This window comes from Fusarium odoratissimum (genome assembly GCF_000260195.1).
Source record: "Fusarium odoratissimum NRRL 54006 unplaced genomic scaffold supercont1.28, whole genome shotgun sequence".
NCBI classification, from domain to species: Eukaryota; Fungi; Ascomycota; class Sordariomycetes; order Hypocreales; family Nectriaceae; genus Fusarium; species Fusarium odoratissimum.
In genome coordinates this window covers 389695-408373 of record NW_022158712.1, presented here as the reverse complement: position 1 = coordinate 408373, position 18679 = coordinate 389695, and the positions used below count along the sequence as shown (strand labels likewise).

General features: G+C 52.2%; 1 protein-coding gene across 1 annotated transcript; it reads right to left on the bottom strand.

Annotated features, from left to right (window-relative positions):
* Nucleotides 1–150: 150 nt before the first annotated feature.
* Nucleotides 151–17720, bottom strand: FOIG_12780 (uncharacterized protein; the record flags this gene model as incomplete). Its single annotated transcript, XM_031213717.1, has 2 exons — nucleotides 151–16191; nucleotides 16245–17720. 2 exons carry the CDS (start codon nucleotides 17718–17720, stop codon nucleotides 316–318), a joined length of 17352 nt encoding a protein of 5783 aa, XP_031056675.1. The 3' UTR covers nucleotides 151–315.
* Between the last annotated feature and the right edge of the window lie 959 nt (nucleotides 17721–18679).

Here is an 18679-nt window from a genome sequence, read left to right as displayed (position 1 = left end):
TCGCAATGTCCAGATACAGACTCGAGGTACAGCGAGCTCAGCGTTGATCGCCCTCTGTAACGCGCTGGGCACTTCAAGGTTGCGGGGCAGAGGGCTGCTGTGAGGCGCGATCATCAAGGTACCGACAATGATAGAGATATAAATACGATTAAAGACCATGATTAAAGAGAAGAAAGAGAGATATTTTCTATGAAAGCCCAGCCAATTTCGATCTGTAAATACAATAAATAGCACCAAGCCCAACTCCAAACTCCAAACTCCAGTAAATAATACTCTTAAAAGAACTAACATTAGGAAAGTCGTGCGCTATCAATCTCAAGTCTTAATCCCCTTCAGAACCTCACAAAGATCCTCCATCAATCCCTCCACCACCTCTGAAGCGATAACCTCCTCCGAGTATCCCGCCACAATACTCATCTCACCACCCTTGGGCTCAACCGTGACCCAAACATCCGTAACATTAGGCGGTACAACAGTGTAGTCAACACTGCACTCAGCGCCATGCATGCCAAAGCTCTTCTGAGCCTCGGGCAAATTCTGGTATTGCAGAATAGAAGAGAAGCGAGGGATTTGATCTGTTGGGGTGTTCCAGTTTGTGCACTGGCGGAAGACGGTCTCCCAGCCGAGATGTTCGTGTGGCAAGGCCGAGATGTGCTGTTGGTGGACTTGTTGAAGAATGTTAGACTGGGGCTGGGCGGTGTTGACGCGGATGGGGATGAGGTTGACACATGGACCGTTGACCTTCTCGATGTCGTCGATTGGTAGCGAACGACCGGAGACGAGATGGGCAAAGACAACGTCGGATGTCCCTGTTGCCTTGGCGAGGACCATTGCCCAAGCTGCCTTGAGGTACGATGACACCGTGAGTCCCGACCCTTCAACCTTTGGCGACAGTACCGTCTTGACGATATAAGAGCCCGTCACAGCCTTGCTTGTTTGCGAAGCACTAGACAGACGAGCCATGCTCGAGCCCTGCAGCAAATCACCCCAGAACTTCATCGCGGGCTTCGTATCAGTCGCCCTCAGCGCATCAATGTAATACGACATCTGTCGCGGCGCCTCAACCTCAACCTCAACATCAGGCTCACCCCACACCTGCAGCTGCTGGAAGAAAATCGGCAAGGACATGCCGTCATACTGAGCGTGGGAGATCCTAACCACAAGACTATCCTTGTGCTCGCCTTGCACGAACCATGTCTTGAAGGGGGGTTCGTGAAGCTCAAGATGTTTCTTCTGGTCTTCTTGTACGAGGGACTTGCAGAAGGTGGATAGGTCCGTGGGGGCGATGTGTTCTTGGAAGGGAACGGTGAAGTTGTTGAGGATGGCTTGGTAGGATTTTCCGTCGTGCTGGGTGAAGACTGTTCGGAGGACTTCGTTTTTGTCGACTGTGGTTTGTAGCGCTCTATGGACGCGTTGTTTGTCGACTTTTTGATTGTATGTGATTGTGGCGTGCATGAGCCATCGGCCTTGTGTATGTTCGTGGAGAACAAGGGATTGGAATTCGGTTGTTTCGAGGACTTTCTCGACGCTGACGTGGCTGAGAAGTGTAGCCTTGATCGCGGCTTGTGTTGCTTGGTCGACACCTTCAACGTGATGGCTTCTTGTCTCATGTGGGTGCCTAGCTTGCTCGAGATGTGTAGCAAGGTCTCTCAAGACAGGGCTCTGGAAGATTTGAGCGACAGTCATCTTGAGGTCAACTGCCCTTGCAGCTGCGACGAGCTGAATAGCAGCAAGTGAATCTCCGTTGAGATGGAAGAAGTTGTCGCTTGCGCCGATTGACTCCGCGGGTCGTCGAAGCACTTGACTCCAGAGCTGCTGAAGTTGTTTCTCCATGTCAGTCGTGACTGGAACCAACCGGGCGCCTGTCGTAAGGCGATACTCCTCTAATTTGTTTTCATCCATATCCTCCAACACCGCAGTGATTGCCCGACGATCAAGCTTGCCTGATGAGTTCACCGGCAACTTACTCATAGGGATGAAGAAATCGGGGATCATGTACTGAGGCAGCACCTCTGCGAGCCTGACGCGAATCTCCTCCCACGCTTTCTGTAGCGTCTCCGAAGGAGCCAACACTCCATCTCCAACTTGTCCCTCTCCAACTTCCACCGCTACTGCAATTGTAGGTCTATCCTCCCTCTTTACAAACACAGCCGCTGCTGATCTAATATCCTCCGATGATTGTACCACTGAGTACTCAATCTCTCCCAACTCAATTCTCTGACCGCGAATCTTGACCTGCGTATCCCAACGACCGAGATTGGTGTATGTCCCATCGTCGTTCTGTTGAACCAAGTCGCCTGTACGGTACATGCGATGTCCGTTGCCCAAGCCGTAACGCGCTGTAAAGCCAGGGTCTGTGATGAATGCGCCATCTGTTTTGGCTGCATCGTTCAGATAGCCCTGCGAAACCTGGGGACCTTCGATGAGAAGCTCTCCTGGGGCACCAATTGGGCAAAGTTTGTTGTGGTCATCAGGATCGACAACCCAAACACGACAGCTTGGCAGCGGAGAGCCGAGGACGTTAGCTTGCTTCCTGTCTGTGAATGGGGCTGCTGACACGATGGCGTAGATGGAGCATTCGGTTGGGCCGTAACCGCCGAGGATATCTGCATCATGATCCATCCACAAGTCAAGAACTGACGGCTTGACAGGTTCACCGAGCAATACCACCGTGTTGATGTTAGGTAGCTGAGATGGTGCAAGAAGCTCAGCGACCGTAGGTGTGATAGACAGGAAGTTGACCGCCCTTTCAATGATGAAATGCTGCAGATCGCTCATCCTCTCATCCTCAGAGGGTACGCAGACACATCCTCCAGCAGACAGCGTGGTGAAGATCTCTTGGATAGCAGCATCAAAGGTATGTGCTGCGAATTGAAGTACTCGAGAAGTTTTGCTGAGACCAAAGACCTTCTTCTGACTGTCCAGACTAGACGAGATACCGGCATGAGTAAGAACCACACCCTTTGGTGTACCTGTACTGCCAGAGGTATACACGATCCAGGCTGGCTGATTGACGTTGATCTCAGTGACGCGAGTGTACCATCGATCTGGGATACCGACGTCACTGACAACGACCCTCTTGCGCAACGACTCATCAACAGTAAACATTTCCAAGTTCAAACCAGCCAGCCGCTCAGTCTGCTTCTGATCAGCCAGTACAACACTGACTTTTGCATCATCGACAATGAGCTTGATACGACCAAGAGGGAGCTGTACACCCAGTGGAACGACAACACCACCGGCCCGTAGGATGGCTAGCATTGAAACAGCAGCCCATTGAGATTTATCCATGCACACGCCAACGCTGGTGTCGTGACGAACGCCGAGACTGACGAGATGATCGGAGAGTTTGCCTGAGAGTTGTTTGAGCTGTTTGTAGCTGAGGGTGCCGTCCCATGCGCTTATGGCTGTTGCGTCGGGTTGGTGGGATACCATGTCGAGGATGAGGTCGTGGACGCAGCGATCGATACTGGGAATTGGACCGCTGTTGACAGAGAGAATGCGATCCAGGTCTTGAGGACTCAAGGTGTCTATGTCTGAGATGCGGGTGCTGTCGGTACCACTTTCGGCTTGCTCCAATTGACTGGCGATGTGAGCGAAGGACTGCAACATGCGCTGCATCTGGGCTGTTGAAATGACAGCGTCGTCGAATCGGGACTCAATGGAGATGCCCCTTGAACCGATGCTGCACTCCACGGTGAGTGCATAGTCATCGAATTGCTCTGACATATCCTGTCTATGTACAAGACCAGGGAACTCTGCCGATGCATCGTCGCTATCTGCAGCAGGCTGAACGACAAAGAGATGCTGCATGTCAAGGGCAGCGGCTGCGTCGGGGACAAGTTCCGCGATGCGTTGGAGACCTGTGTGCTCGAAAGGAATCATATCCGTCGCCTGTTGCTGCACATTCTGAAGGAACTCGCGAGTGTTGGTAGCTGAATTGATGCAAACCCTCACAGGAACGGTAGTGATAGTCGGCGCCAACATCTCAGTGATGCCATGCACAGGCGCATTCCGTCCCGAAAGCGTAACGGCAAAAACAACATCATTGCTACCAGAATACTGCGCAACCATAAGCGCCCAAGCCGCACGCAACAAATTCGAAAACGAAACCTCAGACTTTCCTTGTCGAACAAAGTCAAGGCTCTGCACAAGCTTCTGTCGCGGCTGAGGCTGGTATCGCATGGAGGGCAGAGCAGGGAATGCAGTGGGGTTACCCTGAAGCTGCTCGCGCCAATAGCTCGCTGCTTTGGTCGCATCAGCTTGGCCGAGATAAGCGATGAATGGCGTGTATGGTGCTGAGATTGGTGTCGCGTCGTGCCAGTATATGTTGGATACTTGGCGGTACATCATTGTTAAGCTCCAGCCGTCGTAGACGCTGTGATGGGCTGTCCAGACGAGAAGACGCTCGCCGTTGTTGGACTTGATGATACCGAAGCGCATGAGGGGTTTACCTTCTGTCATGCCCAATGCACTATCGTGGTCGATGTACTCTTCAAGTGAAGACGCAGTGTGCCACTCGAGCGGCTCGTTCACAACAACTTGCACTGAACCTGAGGCAAGACCCAGCAGAATACGGGTTCGCAGAACAGGCGCCGCTTCAGCCATCTTCTGCCAAGCAGCCTGTAGTCGCGCCACATTGATCTCATCGCTCAAAGAGAAGATTCTTCGACTGATATAGGCGGTCGGTTGCCGAACAGTCGTAAGAAGCAATCCCTCTTGAAGTGGCGTGCAAGGATAAACATCTTCAATCTGCTCCGTCATGACACCACATCGCTCCGCAATCTCGGCACGGAGACCCACTTCTTCCTCGGCGCTGTGTTCGGGCCAGAGAGAAAATGGCGCCGGGATTGACGCCAGTGATGATTGGTCGTGTCCTTCGGCAGTTCGAGAGTCTAGAATGCTAGCGAGTTCGGAGAGACGAGGGTGTTCAAAGACATCGGCGACGCGGAGGAGCATGTTTGTGCTGCGCGATGCTTCGACGAGACGCATCGCGGTGATGGAGTCGCCGCTGAGATGGAAGAAGCTGTCCTTGGCACCGACGGTATTGACAGGCCTTACGAGAACACTAGCCCAAAGCTGTTGGAGTTGTCGCTCAGTCTCGGTAGATACATCTGCCTTGGCCGCTGCATTGGGACGATAAATGTCTAGCTCTTCTGGCTTCATCCCCTTCAAGAACAAGTCAATCGCGCGGCGATCAAGTTTTCCTGAAGAGTTGAGAGGCAGTCGGGACATGGGGATAAAGATCTCTGGGACCATGTATCGCGGCAGAACAGAAATGAGATGTCCTCGAACCTCCTCGAATGACTCTCGCATGTCAATGGTGGGCTCCAGTAAATCATCCTGCGACAAGCCTTGTAGATTATTATCCACAGCGCTGTTTTCCCCACCACCAGCAATTTCCAGCGCTACGGCAAGCACTGAAGATTGACCGACAGGACCATCGAGTAGCATAACAGCAGCTTGTGAGATCTCGGGTGCTGAACGCACAACCCAGTATTCGATCTCGCCAAATTCAACACGCTGACCACGGATCTTGATCTGTGTATCTCTGCGTCCTAGCGTTGTGTACGAGCCGTCGCTGTTTTGTCGGACGAGATCGCCCGTTCTGTACATCCTTCTTCCAGGCTGCAGGCCATGATGCTTGGTGAAGTCAGGATCAATCAGGAAGGATTTCGCTGTCTTGACCTCGTCGCCAAGATAGCCGCGGGCTAATAGTGGTCCCTCGATGAGTAACTCGCCAGGCGCACCGATGGGCACAAGACGGTTAAAGTCCTTTGGATCGACGACCCAGAAGCAGCTGGCGAGTGGGATACCGAGCACAGGAACTTGGCTGATGTGCTTCATGGGTCTTGGGGAAACCGTGGCGTAAATGCTGCATTCTGAGGGTGCGTATGACTCCAACACGATAGCTTGGTCTTTCCACAAGTCCATGACTGCTGGCTTGACGGGCTCTCCCATGAGGATAACTGTTTTGACGAGAGGGAGCTGCGCGGGGTCTAACAGGCCTGCGACTGTCGAGGTGAGAGATAGGAAGTTGACCTCTGCTTTGGCGATGAAGGCCTGCAAGTGATTGATGCGCTCGTCTTCAGAGGGAATACAAGTACATCCGCCCTGGCAGAGCGTTGTAAACACCTCTTGAATCGTGACGTCAAAGGTATGCGACGCGAATTGAAGAACTCTTGATCCATCTCGTACCCCGAACGCATCGCCGTGTGAGCGGATGCTAGAGCATAGAGCTGAGTGCTGCAGAACGACGCCCTTGGGCGTTCCTGTACTTCCAGAGGTGTAGACTACCCAAGCAGCGTTGTCGGTAGTGACGGTAGAGCAGACAGCTGTGCTGGGCTTGAGGGTGTTTTGAAGCGCAGCGTCGACTTTGATGAGACGAGGACCTGTTTCTTCAAGACGCTCGAGTTGTTTGTCATCGACGAGGATGATTGGGGCCTTGGTATCGGTGATGATAGTCTGCACTCGGGGTAACGGCTGCTGCACGCCCATCGGCAACACAACACCACCTGCTTTGAGCACAGCCAACATCGCGACAACAGCCCACCTTGACTTATCCATGCATATACCAACCATGATCTCCGGCCCAACATCAAGGTCCATGAGATAGCCAGCGAGATTGCCAGCAGCGACTTCCAACTCTCGGAAAGTCATGACGCCGTCCCATGCGTAGACGGCCATCTCATCTGGTCGACGCTCATAAACCTCGTGGAATAAAGCATGAATGGTTGAAGCGACGGGAGCTGGGACGTCTCTGTTTTTAGCTACGATAGCATGTTTCTCCTCCGTTGGTACGAGGTCCAGATCAGCGAGTGTGGCAGTCGTGTGTTGGCTGAGGACTTGGATGGCATGTTTGAGCTGGTTGAGCAGACGCTGGGCGACTTCGTGGCTTGCGACGCCGGGGATGTATTGAAGAACAAGGTCGAGGCTCTGATCATTCTCGAGAATGCTTAGGTTGAAGTCATACTCTGTTGATTCATCGGCTGATGCGCGCTCAAGCTTAATAGAGCTGTTCTCTGTGGCACCGTCCATGTTTAGTGCACGGGTGTATGAAACGGTGGTGTTGAAGAGTGTCTGCTGCTGTGTTCCCTGGAGAGAATGCTGAATTGACGCCAACGAAGCACGCTGGTGATCAAACCCTTTGAAGAACCGATCCTGAATTTGTCGGATGACATCAACAGTGGTGGAATTATAGTCCAATTGGACATAGCAGATCATCATATTGATCATAGGTCCAACGAGCCTCTCAACACCACCGATTGGAATGTCACGGCCGCTGGAAAGGTATCCGAAGCAAATCTGGTTCAGCTCCACGCGCGAAGCTAGCACCAATGCCCAAGCTAATTGAGCAACGTTTGCAGCGGTGACGTTGTAGTTGCGACACATGTCACGAAGGACAGAGACATCGGGGATGTGAGCTGTGACGGCGTGGTCTGTTTCCATCTCCGAGGTGTCGTGCTGTTGTTGGCCGAGTTGAAGATGGCATGGCTCTGCAGTCTCGAGAAGATCTTTCCAGTACTGGAGATCTTCTTGTTCGGAGTGACGGTGTTGCTCGAGGAAGGAGACGTAGCTGCCGTAGTCTGAGTTGCGCGACAGAGAGATTGATGTCTTGGTGGGCGAGAGAGACTCGTAAGCTTCGAGTAGGTTGTTCACGAGGAGTTGAACGGAAGAAGCGTCGACGAGAGCATGGCTGATCTCGAAATGGCCGAAAACATGACCATCGACGGTGGGGATGATGAGGAAGCGGTGCGAAGGACGTCCGACGGGATCATGGAGTAAGGCGTGGTGCTTGATGAATCGCTGGACTTCCTCATCGCTGGAACATGGCTCAATGATCTGAATGTCAGCTTCCAGTGCCTTGAGAACGACTTGGTAGAAGCGATCGTGGTGCGACAAGGCGCCAGTGAATATGGTTCGCATGATGGAATGTTGTCCAACGACTTGTCGCCAGGCATTTGCGAGTCGCGCAATGTCGACGGGTGATGAAGGATCGGCGGGGAGAATGCGACAAGTCTGCTTGAGACGGTACCGGGAGGGAGCTCTCAATTGACTGAGAAGAATACCCTGTTGAATGGGCGAACATGGAAGAACGTTCTCGACATTCGCCCAGGAGATGGAACCTGGCGTGAGACAGTACTGGTACAGCGTCTCGAGGTCGTCGTTGGTCAGTTGAGCGAGAGGGAAATCACTGATCGTACACATCGGCTCAGAAATGACCAGCTCTTGAACGCCTTGCGTGATAGCACGCGCATACTGCCCAAGCCAATCGCGGATAGCTTGACTCTTGGGACTATGACGAGGATAGCCAACCATGAGATGCGTCTTGCCCGCATCATCCATTGACACCTCAACGCTGAGAGCAGCATGTTGTCGGACTTTGCCACCAACAGAAGCATCAAGTTGTCCAACAGACTGATGAAGCTTGTCAAGAGTGAGAAGACCATCAGAGCGCTGAAGCTGCTGAAATTGACCATGGTAATTGAACAGAACTTCAATTGGTCCTGAACGCTGGGATACAAAGTCGAGGACTTCACGACCAGAGTTGAGTTTACGAAGATCCTTGACTTGACGTAGGGTGGAAATGAAGGTGGCGTTGTCTGAGATGTTGAGAGGTGTGACGGTTGTGAACCAACCCACTGTGTCGGAGAGATCGTAGTTAATGTCCAGAACTCGAGTGTCGCGGCCGTGACCTTCGATGAAGATGGAGGGACCGGCGCGATCGGCGAAAGAGTGGCGGAATGAGGTTGATAGGGCGGCAAGAAGGATGTCTGCGACACCGGAGCGTAAGGGCTCGTTGGCTGGGCCGAGGAGTTGAGATGTGACCTGCTCATCTAATTTGACAGTCTCGAAGATCTGATCTTCTGTGATGTACTCGCCTGGCTGAAGACCCCAGTAAGACCACGATGCCGCGGTGTCAGCCTCAGTGACAGAGTCAATTGACTGAGCCTGCTGGAGTACGGCGTTGCTCCATGTCGGGAATGGAAGAGACTGCGAAGTAACCATTGAACCACTCTGGAAAATCTGCTCCAGGTCCTTGGCGATGATTCGCCATGACATGAGATCAATGACGAGATGGTGTGCAGTCAGGAAGAGAAGCTGGCGATCTGGAGTCTGGATGAACTCGGCTGCAAAGACTGGGCCGTGTTCGAGATCAAGAGTGCTCTGCGACTCGAGCATGATCGCTTGCACAGCGGTATCATCGTCGGCGTTGTGAGACTTAAACCTGTACGAACCGGGGACTTGCTTCTCAATCCACTGCTGGTATCCTTGGTCTTGAGATACAAAGCGAGAGCGTAGCATAGCATGCTTCGTCACTACAGCCTCGGTAGCCTTAGCGACAGACTCCTCACTAATGCGCCCCTCAGATTGGAGACGGAAGCAAACGCTCTGATTGAAGCGGAATGATCCCTCCGACTTGAGTCCAGCTGGTGCAATGTCTTCAAAGAACATCTTCTGGGCAGGCGAAAGCTCAAAAGGTCCATCTGGGATCTCAGCAGAGAAGACCTCGCCATCACTAGCTTTGACGCGTGTCGCAAGATCTGAAATAGCAGGACTCTGAAGAATGTCGCGAACAGTTACGACAACCCCGATTTCACGGCACGCAGAGACGACTTGCATAGCAGTAATGGAGTCGCCACCAAGCGACATGAAGGATCGTCTGTAGCCGACATTAGGGACGTTGAGAACAGAGCTCCAGATCTCGCGAAGCTTCTGTTCGGTGGGAGTGACATTGAGCGATGCTTCCTCAGCAGCGCTCTCAAGCTCAGAATAAGATGCCAGCTCGGTTGGGCTTAGACTGTTGATCCACTCCGTTACAGCTCGGCGATCAGCTTTGCCGGACGAGTTGATGGGTAGTGTAGTCATCGGGATCCAGAGACGAGGAATCATGTAGTCGGGTATATGCTGCGAGAGATACATCTGAATCTCGGAGGCGAGGAGTAGTGCAGCTGTTGTATCGATTCCATCACGACCAGCGATGCCGTTGTACGCTGTCTCATCGTGCGCAGCCTTGTCATCGTGAGGAACACTGAATGCTGTAACGAGCTGACCATCACTGGATCCACTGGTGGTAAAGACGACACAGGCGCGAATGCCGGATGAATGGCGTGAGATGTGATACTCAATCTCGCCGACTTCAACACGCTTGCCGCGAATCTTGATCTGTTGATCGCGTCGGCCTAGGTTGGAATATGTTCCATCGTCATTTTGTCGCACCAAGTCACCGGCGCGATACATACGACGGCCGGTAGACTCGAGACCAAGATCGGAAAGGAAAGCAGGATCAGTGATGAAAGAGTTGGCGGTCTTGGTGGCGTCATTGAGATACTCGCGTGCGAGATGAGGACCTTCAATGAGGAGTTCACCTGGTACACCAACGGGGCACAACTTGTTGTAGTCGCGGTAGTCAACGACCCAGAAGCGGCAAGACTCTAATGGTGTACCCAAGATCATGGCTTGGCGACGATCTGTCATCGGTTCGGGGGAGATGGCACTCTGGATACTGCACTCGGATGGTCCGTATGCATCCAAGCATGCTGCCTGTGGCATCCAAAGATCCAAGACTGAAGGCTTGACTGGCTCGCCAATCAAGATGAGGGTCTTGACCAGCGGCATCTTGGACGGCGACAACAAGCCAGCGACTGTTGAGGTCAGGGAGACGAAGTTGACGTCCATGGACACGATACATCCCTCCAGGTCATTGAGACGTTCCTCCTCTGAAGGAATACACACACATCCTCCGTAGTAAAGCGTCGTAAACGTCTCTTGAATGGTAACATCAAAAGTATACGCAGCAAATTGCAGCACACGAGACGAAGGAACGAGGCTGAATGCTGCGCCATGCGATCGCATACTAGTACACAACGCATAGTGCTGCAGCACAACACCCTTCGGCACACCAGTACTTCCAGAAGTGTACACGACCCAAGCAGCATTATCAGGCTGCACATCAGGGTTGGAGAACCCGAATTCAGCAGGTACAAGACCATCCATGAACTGGTGGTTGACTTCAATGAGCTCTGAGTCGACACCAGCCAGACGAGCCTTCTGTTTTGCATCAACGAGGATAACAGAAGCTTGCGTATCCTTGAGGATGGTCTGGAGTCGAGAAAGAGGCTGTTGGACTCCTAGTGGGAGAACGACACCGCCGGCTTTGAGGACTGCGAGCATTGACATGGCTGCCCAGATGGACTTGTCCATGCAGATACCTACCATGACTTCTGGCCCAACGTTGAGATTTGTCATAAGGTGCTTGGCCAAGGTACTAGCGGCGAGGTCGAGTTCGCGGTAGGTCAGTGATCCGTCCCATGCTTGGAAGGCAAGGGCGTTGGGTTGGCGATTGGTCATTTCCTGGACGAGGAGATGGACGCAAGAGTCGAGAGACTTTGGAACCTCACGGTTGATAGCCGTGATGGTCTGCTTGTCTTCTGCGGGGACAAGATCGAGATCGCCCAGGAGAGAGGTAGTCTCACTGGTGCTGAGAACCTGAACAACATGCTTGAGGTGATTGAGAAGACGTTGGGCTGTCTTTGTGGAAGTGGCGCCAGGGAGGTACTGCAGTGCGATGTCGATGCCGCTCTCGGTCTCTAACATGCTGAGATTGAAGTCATACTCGGTAGACTCATCAGCTGCAATCCTCTCCAAACGAATGGACTGGATGCTGCGCGCCCCACCACTCAGATTTGGAGCCCGAACATAAGAGACAGTCGTGTTGAAGAGGGATTGTTGGGAACTCGACAGCGAATGCTGGATAGTCGCCAAAGACACGCGCTGATGCTCGAAGCTGTCGAGGAAGCGATCTTGTATATCCTTCATCGCATCAACGCTGCTTTGAGAATAGTCCAGCGCAATGTTGCACACGATCATGTTGATCATCGGTCCAACGAGGGTATCTGCCCCGTCGATGGGAATGTCTCGTCCACTGGAGAGATAGCCGAAGCATACTTCATCAAGCTGTGTGCGGGAGGAAAGGACGAGAGCCCAGGCGAGTTGGAGCACGTTGGCGGGGGTGATATCGTTGGATTGGCAGAGTTTCTGGAGGGTCGTCATGTCCTGTATCGCTGTGGACACAGAATGACCTATGTCTTCCTCAGAAGTAGTGAGATCTTCCCCGAGTTGGAGCTGACATGGTTCAACGGTGGCTAGACGCTTCTCCCAGTAGCGCAGGTCATCTTCTTCAGAGCCTTGCTCTAGGAAGGAGATGTAAGTGCCGTAGTCAGAGCCAGAAATGTTTGCAGCGCCCTCGTAAGCTTGGAGGAGGGTGTTGACGAGGAGCTGAACGGATGATGCGTCAACGAGTGCATGGCTGATCTCAAAGTGTCCGTAGACATGGCCGTCTTCTGTCGAGATGACCAAGAAGCGATGCGATGGCCGACCGAGATGATCCTCCATAAGCGCATGGCTTGCAATACACTCTTGAACCTCTGTCTCAGAGGAGCAAGTGATGAAGCGGATATCGGGCTCAACGGACTTGAGAACGACTTGGTAGAACCTGTCGTTGAAGGGAATCATGGTGAAGATGGTACGCATGATGGAGTGATTGCTGACGACTTGTCGCCAGGCATCTCCAAGTCTCTTAACATCGACACTCTGAGAGTCTGTCGGTATGACGTGACATGTCTGTCTCAATCGGTATGTAGTCGGCGACTTCAATTGACTGATAAAAATACCCTGCTGCGTAGAAGAACAAGGCAGGATATCCACAACAGCATCCCAGCTAATGTTAGTCGGTTCGAGAATATGCTTCTTCAGCGCAACAAGGTCGGTGCTGCTCAAATGCGAAAGCGGATAATCACTCGCTGTGGCGGTTCGTTCTGTATACATTAGCTCACTTACCGCAGAGTTAATCACCTCTCCATAGCGCTGTAACCATCGTCGAACATCATCGCCCTTTGGCGTGCGACGGCTGAAACCTACACTGATAGTAACACAACCCGCATCGACGGAGACTTCAATTGTGATGGCGGCTTGTTGTCGAACTCTGTCGCCGATTGAAGTCTCGGATGAGTGAAGCTTGTGAATGCTGAGAAGACCATCTGCGCGATCGAGTTGTTGGAATTGACCGTGGTAATTGAAGAGAATCTCAATGAGATGCTGGGGAGAGGTGCCGGCAGTAGAAGAAGACTTGTACTTGGCTGCGAACTCGATTGCAGTGTTATCTGCGTTGAGCTTGCGGAAGTCCTTGACTTGTTGGAGGATGGAGATGAAGCCAGTGTTGCTGGTATTTGAGACCGTGAGGGGAGTTACGGTGGTGAACCAGCCGACTGTCTCGGAGACATCACCGCCCGCATCTCGGCCGTGACCTTCGACGTGGATCGTCGGTGCTGATCGGTCGGTAAAGACATCCGCGAAAGACTGATGCAGAGCAGCGAGAAGAATGTCCGTGACACCAGTTTGCAGCGGCTCATTGGCAGGGCCCAGCAATCGAGCGCTGGTGTCGTGATCAATAGCCAGAGTCTCAACGATCTGGTCTTCACGAACAAAAGAACCAGGCTCAAGACTCCAGTAAGACCAAGTATCAACCACCGGGTCCTCAGGCGCAGCAACAGTCTTGGCCTGGATCATGAGAGCCTTGGACCAAGTAGGGAAAGGCAGCGACAGAGAAGGCTGCAGCGTCTCAGAGCGCAAGAAATGCTCAAGATCAGCTGCAAGGATTCTCCAAGACATGAGATCAATTACAAGATGGTGCGCAGTCAAATTGATCAACTGTCCATCCTCCATCTCAAATACGTCAACAGCAAAAACAGGTCCATACTCAAGATCCAAAGACCCCTGCGAGTGACGGATGATGTCCTCTGTCGCAGCATCATCGCCGACCTTGTGAGTCTGGAAGCGATAAGACCCCATGATCTGCTTCTCAACACGCTGCTGCCAACTTTGACTACTGTCCTGATCAGCCTGGAAGCGCGCGCGAAGCATAGCGTGCTTGGTGACGATGGCTTCAATCGCGCGAGCAACAGTGTTTGCCGCAACGTTCTGAGGAATCTGGAAGCAGACGCTTTGATTGAAGCGATGAGGTCCATCGGCTCGTAGACCTGAGGGAGCAATGTCTTGGAAGAACATCTTCTGCGCGGGTGAGAGGTCAAATGGCTCATCGGGGATCTCAATTGGGAGTTGCTCGTCGCCCATTTTGTCGCTTGCCTCTTTGACACGCAGCGCAAGTTCGGAGATGGCAGGGCTCTGGAGGATTTGTCGCACTGTTACGATGAGGCCTTGCTTGCGACAGGCTGAAACGACTTGCATCGCTGTGATGGAGTCACCGCCGAGGGAGAGGAATGAGCGACGGTAGCTGATGTGATTGATGGGCTTGTTCAAGACGCTGCTCCAGATTTCTCGGAGCTGTCGCTCTGAGGATGTTACCTGGAGACCATCTTCGACTTGGTGCTCCAGGTCAGAGTAAGAAGACAGATCGAGATTCTTGATCCATTCGGAAATGCGACGTCGGTCAGCTTTGCCGGATGAATTGATGGGCAAGCTCGCCATGGGGATCCAGAGTCGAGGAATCATGTAGTCAGGGACATACTGCGACAGGTAGAGCTGGACCTCAGAAGCGACAAGCATAGCAGCTGGTTTGTCGACGGCGTTCTCGCCATCCAACGCAGCACCGCTGTACGCAGCACCATTGCTAGGGAGACTGAACGCAGCGACAAGCTGGCCATGAACGTACAGAACAACAGCCTGGATGGAAGAGGGATGACGAGTGATGTGATACTCAATCTCATCAACCTCAACTCTCTGTCCACGGATCTTAATCTGCGTATCCTGTCGTCCCAGCGTCGTATACGACCCATCATCATTCTGCCTCACCAAATCACCAGTCCTGTACATCCGTCGATTCCTCCCAAGGTCATACTTGGTCACAAACTCCGGATCAACAATGAACGACTTGTTCGTCTTGATCTCATCGTTCAAATACCCCCTCGCGAGAAGCGGGCCTTCGATGAGAAGTTCTCCCGGCGCGCCAATAGGACAGAGACGATTGTAATTCTTGGGATCAACGACCCAGAAACAACTCGCCAGCGGAATGCCGAGAACAGAGACCTGAGAGATGTGCTTCATCGGTTGGGGAGATACAGTAGCGTAGATACTGCACTCAGATGGGGCGTAGGATTCGAGAACAGAGGCTTGGTCTTTCCAGAGGTCGAGAACGGCGGGTTTGACGGGTTCGCCCATGAGGATTACGGTCTTGATCAATGGAAGTTGAGATGGGTCGAGAAGGCCGGCGACAGTGGAAGTCAGCGAGAGAAAGTCCACATTGGCGGAGGAAATGAAGGACTGGAGATGGTTGACGCGATCATCTTCTGACGGCACGCAGACGCAGCCTCCCATACACAAAGTCGTAAAGACCTCTTGGATCGTCACGTCAAACGTATGAGAAGCGAACTGGAGCACGCGCGCACCCTTGACGCCAAAGGCAGTTCCATGCGATGTAATGCTCGTGCAAAGCGCAGAGTGTTGAAGAACCACGCCTTTGGGTGTACCCGTGCTACCGGACGTGTAGACGACCCAAGCAGCGTTATCTGTAGAAACAGTGGTACAAGCGGAGCGAGAAGCGGAGGGGAGGGTTTGGAAGAGAGCTTCGTTGACTTCGATGAGTTGTTGAGGGCCGAGATCCTTGAGGCGATTGAGCTGAGCGTTGTCAACGAGGATGATGGGGGCTTTTGTGTCGGAGAGGATAGTTTGGAGACGAGAGAGTGGTTGGTCTGCGCCGAGGGGAAGAACGATTCCGCCGGACATTAGAACAGCTAGCATAGAGACAGCCGCCCACCGCGACTTGTCCATACAAATTCCCACCATAACCTCCGGTCCAATGTTCAACTTCATAAGGTGTTCTGCAAGGCTGCTCGCCGCAGTGTCAAGTTCCCGGTAGGTCATGGTTCCATCCCAAGCATACACCGCCATGGCATCAGGCTGACGGTCTGTAACCTCTTGAACGAGGGTGTGTATACACGAAGCAACGGGTTGTCGGCCTTCACCATTGACGTCGCGCAGATGCTGGGCGTCTTTGGAGGAGATACCATCGAAGGAATTGACTTTGGCGGATGGGTTGGCGATGATGAAGCGGATTGCTTCGAGGAAGCAGTTTAGCATCTTGGCCGCGTCTGCTTGGTTGGTCGTTGATGTCCAGATGTCATAGTCAACAGCGATACCGCCTTCGCCGATCTCGACATTGATGGAGTGATCATACTATCACATGTTAGTATCTTGCTACAACATGAGGAGCGAGGTAGGGTACTTACGTCTGTAGGGCTGACACCTCGCAAAAAGCTCATCTCAAGCTCTTTGTGGCCAGTAGACTTAGGCTTCCACTCCTTTCGGAACGAAAGAATCGAGTTTCCCCATTTGTGACTCGTAGGAAGCTTGGCTCCCTTTGCCATAAGAGGAACCTTGTCATGCGCCATTCCTCGGAAGACGTCGTCTGTCACAGTCTTGAGCATGTCCAAGACTGTAGGGTCGTCTTTGAACTTGACCCGCAGTAGCAAACTGCTGATGAAAAGACCGATCGCTCCGTCAATGCCAGGCAGATCAGTCTGTCTACCAGAATTGACGTAAGAAAAGGTAACGTCGTCTTTCATGGCAAAAAGACGAAGAACAATACTCCAAGCAACCTGACAGACACTCACGAGGGTAACACCGTAAGCATCGCAGAATCGACGAGCTTCTTCCGCCGGAATGTCAACACGATCTTGAAGCGTGTGAAGACCAGCTCTTGGCTTGTTGCCCACGCCAGTGAGATACGTCTCCTCCGCATCACGTAGGTAATTCTGCCAATAACCCGCAATGCGCTCAACATCTTGAAAACTCTCTTCCTCCATGCGCACAAAGTCTGTGTACGGCATAGCTTTTGTGTCGGGGAGTTGGTTCTCGTATGCTGCGCAGAGGTCGTAGAGGAGAACATCTGCAGATCGGCCGTCGATGACGGCGTGTGAGACTTCAAGTCTCAGAATGAGTTCTGAAGAGGAGGCGGCGTAGATGTACATGTGATGAGGTACACTTCCGCTCTCAAAGGAGTTCAGCATTCCGTCGGCTTTGACTTGAGCTTCGTCTTGGAGGATGGTGACTTTGGGGTTGACTTTTGTCCAGACAACTTGGTCAAACGTTGACTGACGAGTCTCACTCTCAAGAAAGGTTGTTCTCAGACTTGAATGGCGCGCAACAATGCGAGGCCAAGCGTTTACAATGTGTGAGGCTGTCAAAGAGTCTGGTACACTCGACTTGATCCTGAGAATAAAGCGGCATTGGTACGCCGCTGGGTTCACAGCCTGACTGATGAGAATGCGATTCTGCATAGACGAGCATGGTCCGATACTTTCAATCTGCCTCGCAGGATCTTGAGCTAGATGCTTCAATCTCACATCGGGAACAGTATCAGTGCTATCAGACCCCGTAGCAGAAGCAGCATCGTCAGAGCTTGATGAAGAAGTGCTCGTGTCACTGTTCCCGACGCGATCGTTGAGGATATGGTTATGTGGATTACTCTCATGCTTGGAGATGATGCGTTCAACAAGTTCAGCAAGCGTCTTGCACTGCACTGTATCCACGATGTCGATGTGAATACCGCGCAGACGACATTTACTGAGGAACTGAACGGCCGAGAGGGAGTCTCCACCCTGCACGAGGAATGATTGGTCGAGGTTCAACTCCTCAGTGCTGATGTGCAACGCATTGGCGAGTTCAAGGTGCAGGATATCCTGCATTGCGTCGGTGTGAGCCATTGTGCTGCGGTGGTCCAAAGAATGAAATTATTGGAAGAGGGTATTTGGGTATAATGATTGCGTTTACGAAAATCACATCGCTTGAGATCTTGTTTAACTATATGATGCTGTATTCAACGGTATGTAGCTTAGGTGATGGGTGTTTAGGTCGGGCATTTTGGGTGTGAAGCGCTGGGAGGGGCTGACAGGATCAGTTCAGGATCAGGATCAGGATCGGCGCTATCGGCAGGATTGTCCCATGTGGCGCAAAGCGGCACGGTAAGCGGCAGTCAGCATGCCAACACAGTAATAGAGGGACTTTCGTGGATTAGGTTTACTGCGATAAGGGATTAGATGCTAGGCGATAACGAAATCGAGATGCAAACATGATCTGAGCGAAGGCCCGGAGATAAGCTTGAGGGAAATCTCAACTGCCGCAATGAAGCCCTGCCGAAGGCTCAAGAAGGTTGAGAAGGTAATGTGTTCGGAAAATAACCCTTTTGGGACATATATCTTGTGAGGGAAATAGCACGGTTTTGTATTATTGATTATGTAGAACATTGACGATGAAAGTGTGCGAGTCTGCTGCTTAACAGATATCTCACTGTCAACGGAGTCTCGGTCATGACCATCGGACCCTCGGTGGACTGAAATTCCCCAACGGCATGAGATCAAGCATAGTGTATCTCCTCAGAGTGGGATAGCATCACTCTTATTCCGCGTAAAACAGTACCTGATTCGTCATAACCTGCAATTATGACCATTGATCATCTCGCTCATTCTCGTAGCTAAGCCCCTCGGGTTAGTTTCACATGCAATCACGTATTCCACGGCGTGCACGTATTATCCTCGCTGTATCACGCCATCAAATAGTGCTTCTCGCAAGTATTTAAATGCTGGGTGTCCTCAGATCAAGAAATAAAGATCTTATTGTGGCATTTTAGTCTCCCAGGGCATCTAACTTTTCTTTCGGTCGCATC